Raw genomic sequence first — 21,888 nt, forward strand, 5'->3', positions numbered from 1 at the left:
CCCCATTGGTGCCCTGCCTGCTCCGGCCACCTTGTTAGGCTCTGCTCTGTGAGCACTGGAGAGTAGGACGATGGATTCCCAGGCTGGGATGTGGCCCACTGGGAAGCAGTCACTTGGATCGGCTCCCTGGGAGTGCCAGGCCCCGCCTGCCTAGATCTGGGGCAAGCCCTGAGCAGGCACGCACTACTACATAGGGAGTCAGAGGCCCGGACCAAGGGCTTCTTGGCCCCCACCACTGAGGAGCCTCACCTGTGCGCAGGAGGGGCCTGCTGCCCCCATCACCGCTGGGCCGGCCGTAGGTCTTGGACAGTTTGTTGGCTGACACCTTGTAGAGTACCCCTCCAATGCAGCGGTAGCCTTTGTTCCGCCACCGAGGGGAGGTGGGCTGGGCTTTCCCACCCGCCGCGGTGGGGCGGAGGCGATTCAGCACCAGGGACCTGCAGAGACAGGGAAATGCCTGTTAGCCCAGGCCCAGGGCCCACAGTCAGGAGACCTCTGTCACCTGCCCCAACGCAGGAGAGGAGGTGGCAATGCCCACCCCACCAACCAGGCTGGAACCACATGAGCCCCTGAAGGACACAGAGAGGGGACAGGCCTCCCTCTCCCAACATGCACATGGCCTGGCCTCCTGGCAGGGGCTCTTGAGGGCGCCATTGTGAGGGGAAGGCCCTCGGCACATGCACTGAGGTGGCTCTTGAGGGTCTATGCCGTCACCACTGCCCAGGAACATCTTCCCCCAAGCGTTGCCCCTGTGCCCATCACACGGTCTCAGGACAGCAGAAGACGTGGGGTCAGCTCCACCACACCGAGAGCCCAGCACTGAGTGGAGGCAACAGCCTCACAGACTGGCACCCAGGCAAGCTGTTTGGGGCAAGACAGGAGTTGCCTCAAGGTCAAAGGCTGGAAGAGGCCTGGGACAGCCTGTGTGGTTGGCCAAGTGGACGACCGACGCCCATGGGAAGCCCATGGGCAGAGTGGGTTGGGAGGAGGCCCCTGATGCCCCCACTTAGAGAGATGTTCCCTTGTAGACACTACGGCTGTGGTGGGCAGTGGCCACAGGGCCCCAGGCTCAGGGATGCCAGGCCAGCACAAACCGTGAGCCTGCGGCTGTCCTGGCTGACATGCTCCCACCAGCTGTCACGTGGCCAGGCTGCCACTGAGATGAGGGGACAGGGCTTTCCCCCTCAGGGTGCGGGGCATGGAGACAAGCCCACCACGACTCCAGAAGGGAGGGGCCTCTCCCCCTCAGGACATGTTTCAGTGGTAGTTTATTTCTGCAGTTGAGCTCAATTCCGTATCAGCTCAGATTCTTGCTCTAACACTATTCCACCCAGTGTATGCACTGTGCCCCACTGGCATATCTGGGCAGATGAGTGTGGGCTGTCCCGCGTGCATCGCCTGCACCCGAAGGTGGCCCCCAAGCAGCAGGAGGGCAGGACATGAGGAGCACAGCCCCCACTGAGGCACTGCCGCCAGCCATGCTCAGGGCCCCGGGGGAAACCAGATGAAGTGGGGAGTAGGACAGCGAACCAGGGCCTGTCCTGTGGGCGCAGTGCAGGCAACCTCCCTCCCGGGTCTCCAATGTGCTCACAATGAGGCCCCCAGGGCCCTGCACTCCCTTCCCCTGGGGAGCACATGGATCCCCAACTCCTCCTGGGGCAGCAGTAGACCCTTTCCTGGCTGCCCACGGCCAGGGAGAGGCCCCCAGACAGGGGTCTGACAAGTGCAGAGGGGACAGGCAGGCCTCGGTGTCCTAGAACATAGGCTGACCAAGGTGGGGAGGGTGCCCTTGCCCAGAAGTGAGGTGTCGGGGGTCAAGCAGCCCTGCTCTTAGGCGTAGCTGCAGCCCGACCCCCGTGGCCCCTCTGGGCCTTGGTCTCTCCATCTGCAAGTTGGGGGTAATTCTTGCCAACCCGAAGCCTCTGAGGGCCCATTAGAGGAACAGCGTGCACAAGTGAGCTGGGTGCTCAGGGGACCCAGAGCTGCGGTGTAAGTACAAACACCAGGCGGGAAGCACCGCAGAGGCCAGAAAGCACTTAACCCAGTTTCCCTTAATTAAAATTCAAGTTCACAAACACCAATCTTGGAGGGAACAAGTCCCACCAAGGGGCCCCGGCCACCTGGCCCATGATGTCCATGCCCGACAGGCTCCAGCTGCCCCACACAGGGCAGGCCTGGGAAGGAGGGGGTGGGTGGGGTAGGCATCCTCTGGGGGAGGCAGCCAGACCTCCAGGCTATCCTCTGCCCTGTCCCCTTGGCTCGCACCGGAGCCCGGAGCCCGGCGGAGGCGTGAGGAGGGGCAAGGCTGGGTGGAGTCTTCTCCTCCCACCAGCCCCTCGCTGCAGAGCCCTGTCAGCCTCAGAAGTGGCTCTGGACCCTCCGCAGGAGCTGTGGCCATTGTCTGCAGGGCGCACCTTGGCCTGAGTCCTGATCCCCACAATCAGGAAGGGAGCCCAGGCCAGTGGCTAGCATAGCTCGTTCAGCCTGAGGCTGACAGGCACCCAACAGCCCCGGCCCCGAGGCCCAGGCTGGCCAGAGTCCTCAGTGGTCTCATCACCCATGAGGCAGCTGTCCCTTCACATGCCAGCCTAGGCCAGGGGCAGTGTTGGGAGGCCTCCACTCCACAGCCCCAGAGAGTGAGGGGACCAGCAATAAGCCCACCCCGTGTACACATGGTACCTCGCCCGCCGTGGCACCAGCCACTCACCGAGCTCTGGTTCTCGTTGCAGAGTGGCCACTCAGGGCCAGACTCCAGACCTCCTGACAGGCTGTGTGGCAAGATAATGGGGCTGCCGCTTGACTGGAACACCACTACCCTTATCTGCCTCTTCCCTTTGTTGGGGGGACCCTTTCCTGGGCCACCACTCCCACCCAGCCCCTCCATCCACAGCACTGGCTGCCACAAAGCACGAGGGACAAGCGGGCAACCGACGCATACCTGCCTCCCTACCTGGGCCCAGAGTCAGGAAGTCCTTGAGAAAGTGGGAGGGAGGAAGCAGGGCCCTGGATGTCCCGGGATCCCAGCCCTTCGAGGGGTGAGGAAGCTCCCCAGCCATGGGCATGTGCTCCTGGCTGAGGCCAGACAGGGACAGATGGCCCCCCAGGGGTAGCCACACAGGTGAAGCCACGGATCAAAGCATCAAAACAACACAAGGCGGCCACAGGCAGGGCCTTAGGTCAGAAAGAGCTGGAAGCTTCAGGGCAGAGCGTGTTCCAGACCTGTGGGCTGCCCCATTGTGGCCCATCCGGCCCCAAGAGGGCCTGCAACATACAGCTCTGTGCACACAGGAGCCCCAATCTGGGGCTGTTAACAGCCTGCCCTGAAGAGTGGGGCCCCGGGGAAGCCCTCTCTGCTCCTGGGCTGGGCACTGTGGCTGGCCACGCCCACCCCTCCTGTGGAGAAGCAAGCTCCATTAATTACTGCCTTTTATGATCTGTTTTTATAGCTAAAAGGTACATCTCAGGTGACAGTTCTCTCCTTGGACATTATTGACTATTCACACTGTTAGTCTTATGGAGGAACATGACCAATTGATCTGTCACCTTCTCCTACCCAAAACATCACATCCCTGGGTTTTGATGGCAATTACAGGACAATCATAGGCCATCTGGGAGGAGTGGAGGCATAGCAGCCCTTCCGCTCTGACGCCCCAGCTCTGTGCTTAGGTTTGTGTACACACATGTGCCCAAGGAACCCCATGTGCCCAAGCATGCAGGGCTATGGCCCCTGGGCTCACAGCCTCCAGGGGCATACCAGGAGCCTGGGAGAGGCTGCATTCTGGCTTGCGTCGTGGGGGCTACTTAAGGAGTTGGACGGACCCACAGCACTTGGGGAGGGCTGGCAGGGTCTGGGAAGGGCCCACCCTGCAGCTGCATGGGACCACCTCTGCCCTTCCCCCACCCCTGCTGGTCCCAGTGACTTGGGACCTGTGGCCAGGTGGGCGGGGGGCTAGAACGGTAGGCTCAGGGGCCCCCACCCCAAATGCCGTGTAGCTTTTCATGCCGTGGGTGTCACAGCACTCCAGTAAATTGTTACCCTAATGGAGAGGACAGCCTTTGGAAACGAACTGTATTGAGAAGAGGGGATGAAATTAATGAGATAATAGCAGGGCCAAGGACCCAGGGAACGCTCCTGCCCTCGCGGCAAGGGCCCTGTAATTCCTTTTCTACAACAGGAGCCTCAGATCTAAAGGCTTCTCCCAGCCGTCCGGCAGGCCCACGCCGCCAGGAAATTTCATTAACGCTGGAAAATAGGAAAGGTATTAAGCGTGGATAATGAAGGCCAGGGAGGGAACCGGGCCTTAAGATAGTCCTCTCTCTTGCCTTTGTAATGGGAGGCATGAACTTCCCCTTCAAATCCATTTCTAATCCATTTGAAATACTACAGCAAATTATCTTTCCTTCAGCCCGAAAGCGGCCAGCCAATTTACTCCGAATAGAAGTGACAATGCCCCAGGATTTATCACCATAACCTTGACTACACCAGGGTGAGGGCTGGGCCTTCCCTCGCCCCCTGGGGGGGAGGGGGACACGAAGGAGCTGGGGGAGATAACATTTTAAATGAAAAGTGGTGGTAACGGGGAGAAAGACACACATACCACAAAAGTAGGTTTGAAAAGAAAACCTGTCCACGTGTCCGCTGCCTGGGGAGCAGCTGAAAAGTTCCAGGCCTGAGCCTGGACAGGCTGGCCAAGGGGCTCTGCTCACTGCGGCCCCTCTGACCTGCTGTGCCAGGTGGTGAGGATGACAGCAGGGGCTGGGGCCCAGGGAAAAGGAACCCAAGACGGGGGTGTCAGGGTCTGGGCAAGACAGACGGAGGCTATCCCTAAGAGGCCAGGGACACCATGTTGAGTCCCCTGCTTGGCCTGAAGAGCACACTGAGGGCAGAGGCCGAGAGTGCTGACTCTGCCAGGGCTCCCCTGCCCTCCAAGGGCTTTGAGGGCCGACCCTGGACACCCACGCTCCCTGCTCGCCCTGTGGCCATTGCCGGAAGCAGGTCTGTGTAGCCCCCAACATGGTGCACAGGGCGCCCCTGCCCACTGGGTCAGCCTCTCAGGCTGCACGGCTGAGACGGCCCACCTAAGGTGAGGTAGCTATGCAGCCTGGCAGCCAGGGGCACAGGTGTGCATTCGTGGAGCAGACAGGAAAATGGGCTCTCAGACACGTGTGCACACCGGACCACAGGCACCTCACCCACCCTGGTGACAGGATCTGCCAAAACAGTAGCCCTTCCTGGGGGCCACCCGCCCACCCCCCAGTGAGTGCTCCAGTCCAGGCGGACCTGCCTCCTACGCACCCGACCCTGGGCTGAGGACACATAGCCTGCCAGGGCCACATCAGGGCATGGCCTGGGGTGTGGCTCGCTCATGACCAAGGGCAGACTCAGGTGCAGGTGGGCGAGGGGTGGGAGAGATGGCCTCACCCTAGAGACCCTGGAAGCAACCCCAGCCTCCTGGATGCCCCGGGTGGGGCGAGTCTCAAACTGGGAGCTGTACCCATCCTGCCCAGGCCTCCTCACCAGGTACAATAGCACCTTCAAGCACACACTGCCTCGGGCCACCCTGTGCAGCCCTCTCTGGCTTGTCCTCGGCTGTCACTGCTCAGGTGGGACTGAGGGACCATGCTGGAGCTGAGGCAACCCCAGGCCCCTACTCCAGCCCACTCAGTCCTGAGGTTTTCCAAAGCCTTTCCCAGCACAGGTGAGATGGACCCCCCTCCTAGGGACAGGGCCAGGCCCAGAGGCCACACAAAGGCTGGGCACAGACCTACGTGCAGGACCAGAGCCCCCGTAGCTGGACCAGAAGTCCCCGGTGGGAACTAATGGCTATCCTCCCACAGGCAGACCTCTCAGGTACACGGGCATTTCTGCTGGTGAGTTCTTCCCGATCCCCTCAGGCTCCCTAGCCCCGGCTGCCTCTGGCCCCCATGGGCTGCCGGCCCCTGGACTTCACCCAGTCTCCTCCCTACCTTCCACCCAGGCCTCTCCCCTGTAGAACCAGACCTCAGACATAAGGAACCTGCCTTACCTGAGCCAGCCTGCCCTCTCACCCCGACATGCAGCCTGGATGCCTGCCCTCCTTCACAGCCCCCTGGTGGGGTCCCCGCACCCCACCCCGTCCCTCCAGTTGGTTTGAAAACTGCTCACTCATTCTGTTCCCTCCCTACTCCACTTAATACCCTGCAGTGGACCCCACTGTGCTCACGAAAGTCTGTCAGAGACCCTGCAGGCTGGGCTCTCAGCCTCACCAGCCACTGCCCCACACACCCTCCCATTAGCCAAAACTCCAGCCACACTGGAAAGTTATTCCTTGAAAGCACTGTGACCCTGTTTGCACTGGGCCTTTGCACATGCTGTCCCTCTGCCTGTTACCCAGGTCATCCCTGAGACCAAGCTCAGATGTCCAGTCTTTGGGAAGCCTTCCCTGATCCATGATGGCTTGCTGTGACAGGTCCCCCCACCCTGGGACAGTGCAGTGTCACACCTCGGAGCACCCTGGGGCAGTTCACTGTTGTGCCCCTGGCCTGGGGGCCATGCCACTGTGTGGGGATTCTGTCAACCTGTGCTGGGTGAATGCACACCAGGAAGAAGGGGTCGGAGTCCCACACACAGTGGTCCTCTGGTCGGGGGTTCAGGTAAGAGACACAGAGAGGAGACCGCAGTGGGTAAGGAGCCGGAGACAGGGCAGCAGTGGCTCCCTGAGAACAAAGGAGGCGGCAGGGTCAGAGAAGGTAGGCCCTAACCACACACACAACACTGCTGTGGAGAGAACACACAGGGTGAAGGGTGGGGGGACTGAGGCCGGGAGGCTTCGGCCACCATCCAGGGCTGCGCAGGCAGAGGTGGGGAGGCAGAGGGCTGAGGCTTTGGGCAGGAAGACGCAGGACAGCAGTTGTGGCTGCTGGCAGAGCAGCTCAGCAGGGCTTCAGGCCAGAACTCGACCTCCCACTCGTTGGCTGGAGCAGGGGCAGGGTGTGCCCAGGGACCCAGCAGCCTCCAGGCCAGGCCGCCCAGGCGGCGGTGACCGTGCAGGAGCTGGGCAAGCTGGCTGGGGAGCAGAGAAAACAACCGGGGAAGCATTTTTCAGTAAATGGAGCGCGATTCTGCGAGCTTCGAGGCGAGCAGGGAGTGCGCTGTCAGCAGAAGAGGAGCGCCGGGGGAGGCGGCTCTGCACAGCGAATCCCAAGTAGGTCAGGCTCAGCCGCCACCGTGACAGGCTGCAAACTGCTTAAGTGGGCTTTCCACGGAAACGCTGACGGGCGCCGCCTCAGCTTGGCTCAGCGGGGTGCAAGTGTGCACCCACTTGACCTGCGAGAGGCCTGCCACACACACACCCCCGCCCCATGCCCCCTGAGCAGACCCCAGCTCCCCTCTCACACACACTCAGCAGCTCCAGGCCAGTGCTGGGCGGGGCCCTTCACCTCCAGAGGCACCCCTGGGGCCATTGTGAGCAGTCTGCTGGGCAGGTGCTGACAGAATGTTCTGGATTCTGGGGGAGGGAGAGGGGCCTGAGCCAGGCCAGCAGGGTGGGAGGTGAGAAGGAGGGCCAGAGCACAGGCAGGACGTGGGATTCACATGGGTCTCAGAAACGGGGCTCAGTGTCCAGAGACCCAGTGGACGACACAGGCCTCATGATGACTGTGGCCACCTGATCGCACAGGACCCTCCTCCAATCACAAAACTTGTTGCTCCCGAATGTGGCCCACAGCCAGCTCTGGGGGTCCCAGGCTCCCAACAAGTCAGGGCTGGGGCACCATGCCCAGCAGGGGCTGTCTACCCTGCAGCGGCCTCACTCCCTGAGCCACCTCCCTGCCCAGCTCCAGCTGCCCTGGGGCAGAGGCAGGCCAACAGCTCGGCTTTCCAGGACACATCTCTTCAGAGCAGATGCGTGGGCTATGGGCCTGGATGGGAGCTCAGGCCTGGGAGGCTCTATGGGCTGTGACCTTGGGAGGCAGCAGCCTCACCCTGGTGGGGTCACAGCAAGAACATGACGACCCTAGAGAGGGGCTGGCCCAGGGCGGAGGCTGGGCACTGAGAGCGGAGCTGGAGGGCTGGGGTGGGGCTGTGGGCAGAGGGCTGGTTCCCATGGCCCTGGGCTGACCCAGCAGGTCACCTGAAGGCTTCATCACCGAGGGACGCCCGCCCCTCCTCTCCCTGGTAATGAACAGAAATGATTCAGGGCACCCAGCCAGTGGCGTACTGGCAGGCGACACTAATTGTGCCGCCTCCATTACAAACGCTGCAGCTCCAGTGCGAGGGGCCAGGCTGCTTTATGTGCTCACGTCTATTCAATTGGTATTTCGATCAATGGATGCATTACAAGCTTTCCCTTTAAGAGCCTAATAAACAACAAGATGGAAAGTAAAATTCTCCATAAAATGACACTTTTAAAAATCCATTTCAGCTGAAGCCATTGGTGTTTTGTATGTTGGCTGCAAAAAACAGGTATTACTGGGCCTTAATGGCCCCACTCCGGAGTGCACAGTTCAGCTTGTGGGGCAGAGGGGCTGCGGGCCCAGGACTGGGTGGCTGTGTGCAGCTGCCCTTGGTAGGACTGGGGGAGTGCAGCCCAGGACGGGGCCCTTAATCTCCTGCACCCGGGTGCCATCCTCCAGGCTGGCTGTCAGCCCAGGACCCCCTTGGACTGTGACAGCTGGTGAGGGGCAGGGCTGGCCCTTCCTCTGCTCCCTCACCCCCATGTCTCTCTCCATCTCCCCCTATCTGTCTCTACTTCTTTACTTTCCTCTCTGTCTCTCTCTTGCCCTCTACTCCCTGCTCACTATGCACGTGGAGTCCAGGCTGACCATTCTTCTGGCCCTGAATTGTGAGCTCCTGAGGGCAGGCAGCCTGCCCATCTCAGCACTCACGCCCCAGGACCACATCTGGCAGGGCTCCATGCTGGGGACAAGTCAATGGAGAGACAACTCAGGCAGCAGAATGTGCATGCAGCTCCTGCCCAGAGTTCTCTGGGAAGACCTTGGGAGGTCGAGGCCCTAACTGGTTCACTGGCTCCTGGGTGACAGTCCCTGTGGGAGCCAGGTGCGAGCTGCCTGGCCTGGCCTGTCCCCCGCCCTCTCAACAACAGCACAGGCCTGAGGATGCCCACAGGGCACTGTCCCTGGAGCCCAGGCTTCAGGTCCAGGCTGAGCTTCCACCGTCCCTCCATGTCCCACCCTGAGTCCAGAACCCAGACTCTGCACCCGAGCCCTGGGGACACTTCCTCAGGCTCCCTCCTAACAGCTGGACCTGCGAAGACAGCTTCCACCTCTAGCCTGTGCCCCTGGGTGAGAGCAGGGCTGGGCTGGGCCTCCCCAACACTCCCTGCTGCCTGCACACTGTCCATACACAGCAGCCTTCCTCTGTGCCCTCCCTCCGGGTAACTCTGACCCTCATCACCAGGGATGTGGGGGACCCAGTCCAGAGAGTGCCCCTGGCTGAGCCCTGGTGGCCGATACCTGCCACCCACCCCTCCAGGGGATGGGCCTCGTGAGGCCCTGTTGAAAAGCCTGGTTGCCCCGAGCTCTGGCAGCAGGTGACTCTGCTCCTTCACACTCCTCCTCTTGGTGACCCTATCTCGGGACCCGTGTGCTCTGTGCACTCAGCTGAGGTGCCTGCCCTAGGCCTGGCCCCACTCCGTTCCCCATGCTGCAGCCGGACATTCTCGGGAGTCTCTGCTTGCAGGCCCACTCTCCTTGAGCCCCTGGTGCCCGCCCATTGCTCCAGGTCAGAGGGCCTTGGCAGCCTGCACCCTGTTTCTCCAGCTCTGTCTGTGTGGTGCCCCTCCACCTAGAGCAGCATGCTATATTGACCTCCAGCTCATGCACGAGTTGCCCCCACCCCATTGGTGACCCCCTAGGATATGTATGCTCGTGTGTATGTCACGAAGGAGCCCCAGCACCTAGACATAGCTGAGCTGAGGGATGCTGGAGGGCAGCCCAAGCAGGAGGACATATGACAAAGTAGAAATATTATAAGATGCAGACGGCCACAAGTCCTGGCCCTCAGGGACCCTGTGTGTCACTGCTACCTAAAGAGACAGACAAAGTAGGGGCATGCAGAAACCAGGTGCTCCCCGCTCCCACAGGCCCCGGTGGGACGGCTCCTTCTAAGATCACACAGTAAGTGCAGCCTGTCTCCCCTGGAAATGGGCTGGTGTCCTCAGAGAGATGTGCAGACGGTGGCACCCAAGCAAACACCAGGGAAAGGCCCACGAACTCAACAGCAAAAGCTCCTGAGAGTCAGAGGGTGAACAGGTAGCAAACTGCAAAGTGAACAGACACTAGCATCGATGGCCTCCCAGACACCAGCAAGACCCGGCAGGAATGTACAGGGAAGAGCAGTACAGACTCAAACACTGAGGGAACGCCACAGCAGGTGCGCCCCGCTAACGCAGAAGCCATGGAACGTCATCGTGCAGCCCTGGGAACTGGAGGGACGTGCAGCAGGCCAGCTCTTCCAGGCTCTGTGCAGTGGGGGAGACACAGGAAAAGTAAAGTGCAGCTCAGTTGGTTTGGGGGCTGGATGATCGGGGAAGTCTGAGAAACCGAGCCTGGCTACAGCAGGAAAGACAGGGCCCAGCAGGTGCTGGTGAGGCCACGGGTGACCAGAGTGCCCTCACACTGCTCTGCAAGTGCAGACTCGGACAGCCAGCGTGGGGACTGGCCTCCACTCCTACAACCCAGCGTCCATCCACCCTCTGAGGCAGCGCTTCCACAGAAACGAGGGTTCCTAGTCACTTGATGACGAGTCCACCAAGACTGAGGGCAGCAAGGACTAGAAACAACCCAGATGCCCATCAAGAGCAAAACAAATGCCGGGTCCTCACAGGGCCTTCCTCTGCGCCTTTCAGACACTGCCCTGGTGTCTCTTCCTCTTCTGACAAGAACACCAATCCTATGGGATTAGGGCCTCACCCTGATGACCTCATTTAACCTTAATTACCTCTGTGGAGGCCCTACCTCCAAATACAGCCACAGTGGGGGTCAGGGCTTCAGCCTATGAATCTGTTTGGATGACTCAGTTCATAATGAATGGTGAGCAGAAGAAGGACATGAAACAGTGCCTGCTGTATGATTCCATTTATATGAAGCTCAAGAACTCTGAGACAGAGCCAGTCTAGACTGACGAGACCAGAGGGGCAGGAACCTGTGGGTGGGGTGGGGACGTGACGGGAGGGAGCATGAGGGAGCCCCTTTAGGGCAGGAAATGGGCAGACCCTGATCTAGGTGGTGGGCACACAAGATAAAAATCCACAGAACTGACCAGTGAAGATAAAAACCAACCACGAATGTTTTGCAAAGAGAAATCAAAGAGGAAGATCTATGCAGAAAGACAAGTTTAAGAACAAGCATTTGAGTAAGATAAAGGCAACAAGTTTAAAAAATGAAAAATGTCTGAATATTTAATATATGAGACAACCAGGTAAACATTAAGCAAAATTAAACTTGAACTTGAACCTTATAATATGTCCCCAAATAAATTCCAGGTAGATTAAAGTTTTAAATGTAAAACTTGAAACCATAGCATTAGAAGAGAATATAATTGAACTCACATCATCTTGGGGTGGGGAAGCCTGTTCTAAGTAAATCAATACAATGGATCTTAAGAGACTGACAGATTTAAATACACAGAAAAGTGAAAAGTTCTAATAAAAATATTCACAAACAAAACTGAAAGGCAAAATTGAAATTGAGAAAAAAAGGTATAGTCTATGAGAAAAGGGTGACACTCTGAATACTTAAAGAGACCTGTAAGAAACAGGCCAGAGGCAAATGAACAGTAAACATTAAAAATGTTGAATTTGACAAAGAATATGAGTAAAATTGAAATTAAAACCAGATAGCACTTTCTTCTACTAAACTGTGGAAAAGTTTCCGGCAGTGGCAACTGACACTGAGAAGGGTATGAGAAGATGCAGACAAGGCACAGCAGGCGCCCACCTGGCTCCCCCTACAGCCCTGCTGGCTCCTTACAGCCAGAACCAGAATGGGCCTGTGCTGGACAAAGGAATCTCACTGGGGGAGACAAAGGAGCAATGACGAAGAGAAGCAATGCCACACCTTATGTGTGGCCTGATTAGCAATCAAGCTGTGTTTACCTAACTAGCAAGCCAAAGGTGGCCTCCTCCAAGAAGTCATCTGGGCTGCAGACACCAGAGGGCAAAGGCCGTCTGTGGGAGGGAGGAAGTGGAGGCAGGGCGGGTCAGAGCTGGGTCTGGCACCAGCCCCTACCAAGTCCACTCTCCGCTCTAACTTTCCTGTCGATGACACGTAGCAGGGATCATCTACTGGGCAGAGAATGGCCCAGGTGGAAAGTGCTCAGCCAGGGCCCGGCCCCGAGTAGGTGCTAGGAGTAGGGTGGGCACAGCTAGTGCAGGGTGGCGAATTCTTCATGAAGCCCGGAAGGACAGAGAGGTCCAGCCAACCCTTCCAGGGCCAGGAGCCTGAGCCACGCAGGGCGGAGCAGGCTGTCCAGCTCCGCCCCCGCCCCGCCCCGCCCCGCGCGGCAGGGCCAGGGAGTTGACGGGGCTAGGGCGGGGCCTGCAAGTGGGCGGGGCTTGGGAGGAGCCTGGAAGCCCCTCTCCGCTCCGTCCCCACCCCACCCCAGGACCAGCCGGCTCCCGACTCCCAGCTCCCGAGGGGACAGAGCCTAGGCCATAATTTATGCTCCCCCGCCTATGCTTTATGGCTTTCTTAATTCGGCTCCTGCTACTATTAATGTAGTTAATGCTGAGATTATATCTATTTTCTGGCGTCAGGCAGTGATTTATTCAAGCCATTTTTCCGGTGGAGGCTCCCACGCTGTTAAATCAAGCGCCTTGCCAATTAAGTGCTGACTTGGGAAGTGGACGCAATCTTAACAGACATCTAACCGCAAATTAAACCAGGGCTCCCTACTCTGGGGAGTGGGCGGGGCAGGCACAGAAACCTTGCTGACTTCGAGGAAAATAAAAACGCTCTGCACCTGCCTGCTGGCTCTGGTGCGACCCAGAGCCAGGCTCAGCAGGAGCAGAGGTCAGGGTCCCACCTGGCTCTGCTAACTGCCCTTTGAGCAGGGGCCACTGGCCGGAGAATGGGCAGGCAGGGGTCAGTGGGCCTGTCCCCAACACACAGAGGTCTCTGCAACTGCAGCGCCCACCCACCCAGGACAGACGTTTACAATGAAACGCCCTTCAGACATCCCCATGATTCCTGAGCCATCCCCCAGTCTGCACAAGAAGTGGCTGGAGAGAAGGGTGCTGGGTGGGAGCGGGTGAGATGTGGATGGCCCCCTAACAGTGGAGGGGCTGCATTCTGGATCAGCAACCCTGATCCTGGTCAGAGCAAGATGGGAGGGAAAGAAGGTGTGGAGGAGGAGCTTATCCTGACTCCCATGCCTGAGGACCACACAGCCATGGTAGTGGGAGTCGGGGAGGCAAGTATAGAAGGAAGAGTGGAAGTGGGGAGGGAGGAGTGAGGTTAACCGCCAGAGCCATGGCAGGGAAAGGACACCCCTCCCCAAGAGGCCCAGTACCACCTTGGGCGACCCTGTGCCCCGTGGGAGGCTCCTGCCCAGAGAACTCGCAGGGTCACACTGGGGCCCTGGGACGAGGTGGTGGCCAGGCCGCCTGCAGCCGACCAGAGGCCTGAGTGCACACCTGCTTGTGGGAGCCCTCAGGCCATGGTCCTCAGGGGCTGTGAGTTCCCCAAGAGCCAAAGCCCACAGGGGGAGCCCGTCCTCCTGGGATCCCCAGACCCCTAGAGCAATACCTCCCCTCCCCTGTCTCCAGAGGCCCCGGCCCAGCACTGAGAGAGGAATTGTGTTTTGGGGTAAGATCAGGCTGGAGGCCTGACAACCACGAAGAGTTAAACATGATATCGATTATGTGAATGACGCTTTACTACCCCCTCTAAAAGCAGGATAAAAGTGGTATTTAAAATGGTGTTTGATTGTGTAAGGCACCCAAGTACTGCTGGGTGACAAGGACGTTTTATTTCTTCCTGTCAGGGGCAGTATTTTCAGCTTCCTCTACTTCTCATTTCCAGGGACATTAGGGGGCACCAACACAGACACACGAGGGCCCATGGTGCTGGCAAGGTGTGGCCAGGGATCTAGGCGCAACCTGAGGGCAATTTTCCACAGGTTCCATGGGGAGAAACCTATTGGGAACTTCCGCGGCTCCCCTCCCAAGAGTCCCGCTATTTTCAGAAAGAAGCTTCCCTTGGGCGAACCAAAGGGGAGTTCTCCCCAGGTCTGTCATGAAACGCCCACCTGGCTGACAGTCTCTTCCTCTGTGAGCTACTCCGGTGTGACTGCTGGCCCACTGTGGGCAGGGGGTGCAAGCCATGGCCTGTGCTTTTCCTGTGGTGGTGGAAGTGTCTTACAGGGCCCTGAGGGGTCCTGTCCCATTAGGGTTTGTCCATGAGGAGCCAGGCCTGGGTGAGGCGCATGCCTACCTGACCTATCCTGCTGCTCCCCACCATGGGCTGGCCTGAAGGCCACTGGGCAAGTCTCGGCCACACAAGCCAACTCCTGAAGGGCAGAGAAGCCATCTGTATGTCACACAGATCAAGACGCAGTGTGCTACAGCAGGTGGGACAGGCGAGGAGGGAGCAAGCCCGCCAGCAGAGCTGTCCAGGGGCCAGACTGGTCCAGGGCTCAGGGTCCATGTGCAGCAGGGAGGAGAGCTGGCCTGGGAGAGCACTGACCTGTCAGGGCTGGTACAATGAGGGGAAGGCAGGAGGGCTGGCTGGGCTGCAGGCTTGCTGCCAGAAGGGCCGGGCACAGCAGGCATTCTAGATCGCAGCAGTGGAGAGTAATGCCTCACAGCCACCACTGCCCCAGGCCTGTGTGCACTCAGGCCCCCAGCCCTTCAGCCCAGAGCCCTGTACACTCTCCTCCTTGCTTCCCTCCTTTGCTGGCAAGCCTGAGGCCTCTCTGTTCCCGGCGCCCAGAGTACCCCCAAGGTGCCAGGGAGCAGCTCCCCACACAGAGAGAGGAAAAGCACCAGGTGATGAGAGCAAAACAGTGGGAGACACACGGCCATGGAGAAAGAGATGAGAAATGAGAAAGATACCGCCATGTGGAGGCAGCAACAGAAAAAGAGCAGAGAAAAAAGAGCAAGCCAAAGGCCAGGGGGCCTGAGAGACACTCACAGACGTGAAGAGACCAGCAGGGCTGGGGCACTGGCTGGACAACAGACACCATCCCAGAAGAGACTTGTGGCCGAGCCCAGGGCAGAGAGGCAGAATGTGCTAGTCTTCTCAGGGGGCTGCTGTGCCCCACTGCCCCCAACCTTGGCCCCAGGCTTCCCAGGCACCTCCTACCTACCAGCACAACCCTCAGGGACTCTGACATCAGGGATGTGCCCCAGGCTAGCAAGCTGTGGGCCAGCTCACGGTGGGCCCAGAGAGGGAGGTGACTAACCCTATGTGACGGGCAGGTCCTGGCCTGAGATGGAGCAAATGGGGGGCTCCAGTGTCTGCCACAATCCTTCCCTCCCACAAGGGCCTCAGTGTCGGGCTAGCTCCAGGGCAGAGACCCTACCCCCGCCTGTCCTGGGGCCCCTCCCCTCTCATACCATCCTCAGATGGAGCCTAGTTACCGCCTCTCTTGTGGTCTCATCACAAACACTCTAGCTACAATGCCTGTGACCCTAGGCCCCAGGCCACCGGTCCCCATGGCCAGGGAGGAAGCAGTGGCACAAACACCACATTGGGGGGTGACTGTCACAGGGGCCGTGTGACCACTGAGGAGGATGGGCCAGAGACTCAAACCAACAGGGAGGTGGCACGTCAGCCTCAGCTAGGCCCCGCCCTATGCCAGACACCTGCGCTCCCCATGCCAATGCCCTCCAACTGATACCAATGACCCCCCAGTGCCAGGGCCCGAAAGGACAAGGAGGAGGCAGCTAGGAAGACAGCTCAGGTCGGCCCCTGCCTAGGAGCACGGGGGCCGTGTGGCACTGGGGTGGCCCGGCTGAGTGCAGCCTCCCTTGGGGGCTCAAGACCCTTAGTCCTGACCCTCTGCAGTGCTGACCACTGGCCTCCATCATCACACAGGGCCATCCTAGAGCTGTTCGCACTGGTGGGGAGAGGGACCAAATGAATGAACAGACCTCAGACCCAGAGGGACCAGATGGCCTGACTCCCGAGGTCTGATGCCAGAGGGGTCCTGGGGGGGCTTCAACTTGCCGCCCCATACCGGATGAGTGTTTGACAGTGAGCGCAGACTGCTTGTGGAAACTGCAAAGGAGGAAGAAGGCAGCGGAGCCCATCTCGGCTCTGCTGGCGACAGGCTGGGCTCTAACATTGCCAAGAAAAGTGCCCCCCTTTCTGGACGAGGTTCTGGAGGGAGATCAGTGTCCCTCAGTGTCCCAGCCTCAGCGCCAGTCAAGGTCGGCTGTGCCCTGGTGAGGCTGGTTCTCCTCCCTTACCTCCCTAAAACCACTGAGGGGGTGAGGGGTGAAGGCCCCACATCCCGCTGAGCCCCAGCCCCTCCCCACACCCTGCTGAGGAGTGCGGGCAGGTGTTCCGGCCTCAGAAGGATGCGTGCAGCCCTGCTGCCACAGGGCTGCTGACAGCTGAAAGGCCTGCTTGCCTCAAACAGACAGAGAAATAAATAAATAAGCCCGGCATGCTTTGAACCGACTTCCAAATTAAGAGTTGCATCCTTGCTGTCAGGCCCCCGCCAGCAGTTTCTGTGGCACCTCCCGTGCAGAAACACACCTCAGCCCATTTATTAGAATGATGAAGGCAAAGGGGCCTGCAACCGCACTCCTTCCTTAATGAGCAGCCGAAGGGATCGGTAAGCATAATTTCAGAGGCCAGTAATATTTTATATAATCGCCGAGTGGTTTAAATTGAAAACCCCCAACTGAATCAATATTTACTGCATTGAAACGAAATGAATAGTAATAAGTCACTAAGCTCCCTGTCCTGTTTCATAAAATAAAAAATTATAAAAATGAGCACAGGCGCTGGGAGGCCATCACATTAACTTTTACGGCACTTGGGGAGCCGTAAGGGCCTGTTCTCATAAAATAAAATTCTAAAAAACCTGCCGAGGAGACCTGCTCAGCACCACATGGGGAAGTGGGCAAGGTGGGGGCCCAGGTCACCCCCACGTGCACTCCCCCAGACCCCTGCCTGGCGCCCAGAGGAGGCCCACCCTCGTCTCTGGCCAAAGCCTCAGCACCAAGAGCTCTGGGCCACGCCCGTGACACTCTCAACACCCTCAGGCCTGCTCTGATTTCTGTCCCGATTTCCTCAAATTCCACCCCAGCAGTGGAACAGGCGGGGGCCCTGAGAGACACTGGCCAGCTCCCCACGGGCAGAGGAAAGGCTGCTCTCTGCCCGTGAGCACAGCCTTTGCCACTCCCTGTGAGAGCACAGAGCAGGGGCCTGCACTCCCCCGCAGCCCAGGGAGGCCTAGAGAGGCCAGGCTTCCCCGCTGGGGCCCCAGGTCCCCCAGGGAGACCGGAGGCCTGCAGGGTTCCCAGGGTGGAGGGAGGCTCCTGGGCTTGGGACACAGTGATGCTGGCAGAGCCCAGAGCCCAGAGAGAGCTGGGGTGTGTGTGGGGGGGTGTCTTTGATCTTGCACCCTGAACAACAGAGCCAAGGCTGGTGACACAGCAGCCAAGACCAGAGGGCCAAATGTCCCTGCACGCACCACAGACTCCTGGGCAGGAAATAGGCCCCCATTCAACCAGGTGAGGCTGCCTCAGCAAGGGAAGGTGGAGGGCACAGAGCCTTAAACAAGTTAAATGCACCCCTGCAGCTCAGGAACAAAAGAAAACACCAATTTAAAAATGGGTAAAGGACCTGACCAGCTCTTTCACAACAGAAGACAATGAAGGGCCTTAAATAAGCTGGTGAATAAGTGTTCAGCCTCACTGGTAATCAGGAAGATGCAAATTAAAACCACGAGACGACACCACACATCGAGAACATGAAAACTGAAAAGACGGTAACACCAAAGGTAATGAGAACAGAAAGGGCATGGCTGCTTTGGGAAAAGGTTTGGCGGTTTCACATGAAGTTAAACATACATCTTTCCGTGTCCCCGCAATTCTGCTGCTAGGTATGTACCGAAGGGAAATGAAAACACGGTCTACACCAGAGGCAGCCTTCATTCATAATTACCCAAAGCGGAAATTACTCAAATGTCCATGGAGAGGACGATTAATAAACAATCGTGGAATAAACCATGGAAGGCCACTGGCAACGAAAAGAAGTGAACTCCTGACGCACGTGGCGCAGGAGCCAGAGTCACGGCAGCGTGAGGAGCGTAAACAGAGAGTGTAACTCCGCTCCTGCGACACTCTAGCACAAGCAAAATAAACCTGCAGTGGAAACAGTTACAAGGGGGCTCTCAGCAGGCGGGGGTGCCAACTGGGAAGGGCGTCCTCTATCCGGACAGGGGTGTGGGTCACAAAGGCGCGTGCTTTTGTCAAAACTCAACAAACCGTATACTCTGATCTATGCATCTCACTGGATGTAAATTTTACCTGAAAAAGAACTGTAATCAAATGTCGAGCTCTACGAAGTAAACATGCTGTGGATGAGGGCCAGGTGTCACCCCGTTGGGGAAGAGTCACCAACACAGCGCAAGAAAGGCAGAATGAAGCGGCAGCGCTGGGCTGGAACCGCTGCTGTCAGCACAAGCGCGAGGTCTTCAGTCCAGAGAGAGCCGTGTGCGCAGACGTGTGGCTTGTGACCCGGGAGGGCCTGGAAGCAAAGCCACGCACCACCAGCCGGGACCCCTCTCTCCACATGCTCCTGTCACCCCTCAGCACTGTTGACACCAGGGGCCACGAGACCCTTGGCTGCAGGGCTGAGAGCCACTGCAATACAAGGAGCCAGGTTCTGCAGAGATGAGTGGTTCTGGGCTGGGGGAAGGATTTCCAGGTGAGCCCAGAAGCCCCTGTTGTGTAGGTGAGGGAGGCTCAGAGAATGACAGTGCCATGTAGAAAGGACCCAGGGCAAGCCCGAAGGCAGGGACGAACTGAGGGTTGAAACGAATCACAATGGTAGTGGATTCCAGCCTGTTGGCTAAAATGAGAATCTGGAGTCCACGCCACTATAAATGAGTAAACGACTATACGAAGCAACCGAAATGGAGGACCGAGAGGCTGGAAATCACGAGTGGGAGACGTCCAGGAAGGATCAGGGTGCTCACAGAGGCCCCATAAACACCCCATGGACACCTGCAGCAACCCGCACCGCGGAGAAACCTGCCAGGCACATCAGCAGGTGGTCAGGCTACACCGTGCTGGGCCCCAGACCCAGCCCATCCAGGCTTCACCAAAGAGGTCCCCCGGCGCTTCCACAGCCTTCCTGCCCCACAGCAATCCGAACCTCATCACCATGAGGAGGCATCTGAGGAGCCCAGGGTCTCCCAAACATCAGGGTCATGAGAGACGAGTGAGGCCGAGGGGAGGTTCCAGACACAATGAGGCTGAAGATGCATGACCCCCCGAACGCCAGCTCTGCTCCAGGTGGTACTCCCCGATCCAGGGGATCACACTGCAGTGCCCAGTCAAGGGCGCCAAGCCTCTACCTTCCTCGTAAATGGTTGTATATGGAACAGACAGGGGGAAAATGATACAGCAGATGCAGCAAAGTATAAACAATCAGTGAATTTAGGTGAAGAATATGTATGAGTTCTGTGTACTATATTTGCAAGTTTTCGGTAAATGCAAAAGCGTATCAAAATAAAGTTGCCCCAAACAATCAAATGCAAGGAACTAATTAAGAGAGGGACCGGGAGTGAGCCCAAGAGCCCCACGACAACTGGCTGCCCCCTGCCCTGGCCCCCTGCCCTGATTCTCCTCCATGTGCCCATCCCCCATAGCAGCTCCCTAGTTCACTGTCTGGGCAGCTCTTCCTGGGGCTGTGAGGGGTTGTCAGCAGCAACAGGGCACTGCCCCTCCACAACGCGCTGACATAAAGTGGGGAGGGGGACAGCCTGGGGTCCACTTGGCCACAAGCCATAGAGAGCCTGCCTCTGGGAGACTGCAGCCCTGCTGTAACCATTTGCAGGACGAGGCAGAGACAGGTGAGGTGCTGTGGTCTGCAGGGCGCTGGGCGGCCGGGCACCCCCGGAGCAGGATCTGGGCCTGGGTTGCTCACTACCTGACTGCACTGCCACATCTGGGCTACTCAACAGGCTCCCAGGTCTTGCGCTTGCTATCCCAGGCCAGTCCCTGCAGCCTGAGGCCTGGTCAAGCCTCTGCACTTGAACATGCTCTGCCTTCTGCCCGGGCTTCTTGGGGTCTCCTCTGCTGTGTGTGCTGCTTCCCTGGCCAGGGAGACCCCTCTGTGCCTGGCTACCTACCACTCGCCGCAGGCAGGTGACATGGCTGAGGACAGGTCCAGGAGAACCCACGTCCCAGGCCTGCCCAATCTCTGGCATGCTGACCCAGGGATGGTTCTGCAGTTGCCCACTTGGGATCTGTCCCCCACTGGGCTGCAGGTTCCCAGCAAGCAGGGCCCCAACCCAGGGCAGACAGTCCAGACACTCGGGGAGAGAGTGGACATGCGAAAGGGCAGGCACTGCCCCAGGAGCACCTGGGCCCTCCCACACCGCCTGGGGCAGCCGTGCCTCGGCTCCTCTTCCCAGGCCTGGGGCAGGGGGGAGTTACTGCAGCCATGCCTAGGAGCCCTAGCCCAGGTGGAAGGCCTGTACCCCACAGCGCACAGTGCCCAGAGCCCACCTTGGCACAGTCAGGAGCCCCTTGCACTGAGTGTCACTATGTACCCACAGCTTCTGACCTAGTTGTCAACAGGCCCTACTACCTGGCCCGCACCAGGTGGGCAGCTCACCTCACCTTCCCAGCTGCCCTGTGAGGGGACCGCTGATTCAAAAGTGAGGAAATGGAGGCCAAGAAGGGCCGGAATGGCCCAGGTCGCCCTGGCAGGCCCAGCACCTTCCCTGGAGCCTGGCGGCTGCTCCCTACCCTACCTGAGTCTAGCTACCCGAGCAGTACTAGGAACCCCAAACGTGGATGGTGAGGCCCCCATGCCATCCTCCCTGGCTAGAAACCCTGCCCTGGTTTCTCCAGTTGCCATCGGGCAGAAGAGTGAGCAGCGGCCCCTCTGCAGGGCCCACAGGCACAAGGGTCCTGGAAAGCAGGCCACTGCTGAGGGCCCAGGGCTCCTCGCACAGGGCAGGCCCATTCCTGGGGTCACACACACGCAGGAGCCCACCCACCACCATCAAGCCCAGTGAGGAAAGCCCTGTGCAGGGCTGAGAATAGGCACAGCGGGGCCCCATAGAACAGGTGAGGGAACTCCTGCTCCCCCACCACTCTCCTCTCTAGAAGAAGTACTCTCCCTCCCCTGGGCACACCCAGGTGGGCAGATCCCCAGGCGCATCCAGGCCAGGCCACCCCTGCCTCTGACAGGAAACCAGGACAGCCCTGTCTGTCCACCACAGAAGAAACAGGCTGGGCCTCAGGTGGGCATTGCGAACCTGCACCCCAGCCAGCGTCCAAGTGACAGCAGCCAGAACATCTTTCCTCACTGGAAACAACACTTTTCTTTGTACTAAAACGGCTACTCTGTTGGCCATGCTCACTTCAGCACTTTCATAGGCGGCCTCGTGCCCTTCTCAGGCTGTTGGTATGAGCTGCTCACAGGCAGAGCCAGCACCGGGCAGCTGGGGGTGCAGGGGCGGATGGAGGTGGGTAAGGTGGACAGCTTCCCAGGCTCCATGTCAGAGGGAAGGTGGGAGGCAGGCAGGTGCCCCAGGAACATGCCAGCTGGGTCAAGGTTGGCCAGTGCATGTGCCCTGGGGCCACACACAGCGGTCACAGCCAAGGAAGGACACAGTGCCTGCCCCACACCTGGGAAGGGGGCTGCCACGAGGAAGGGCTGGGGCCCCAATCCTGACTTTCCCCCCAAACCATC

General features: G+C 59.0%; 1 protein-coding gene across 5 annotated transcripts in view; it reads right to left on the bottom strand.

Moving 5' to 3' along the window:
- ZC3H3 (zinc finger CCCH-type containing 3) overlaps nucleotides 1–21,888 on the bottom strand; it is a 98,359-nt gene that overhangs the window by 28,161 nt on the left and 48,310 nt on the right. For all 5 annotated transcript variants that reach the window (XM_070632122.1, XM_070632121.1, XM_070632123.1 and 2 more), the window contains exon 5: nucleotides 250–437. In XM_070632122.1, coding sequence (XP_070488223.1) covers nucleotides 250–437 — 188 coding nt within the window. The remainder of the gene's footprint in view (nucleotides 1–249; nucleotides 438–21,888) is intronic.

Source organism: Equus przewalskii, chromosome 8, assembly GCF_037783145.1.
Source record: "Equus przewalskii isolate Varuska chromosome 8, EquPr2, whole genome shotgun sequence".
In the NCBI taxonomy this organism is placed as follows: domain Eukaryota; kingdom Metazoa; phylum Chordata; class Mammalia; order Perissodactyla; family Equidae; genus Equus; species Equus przewalskii.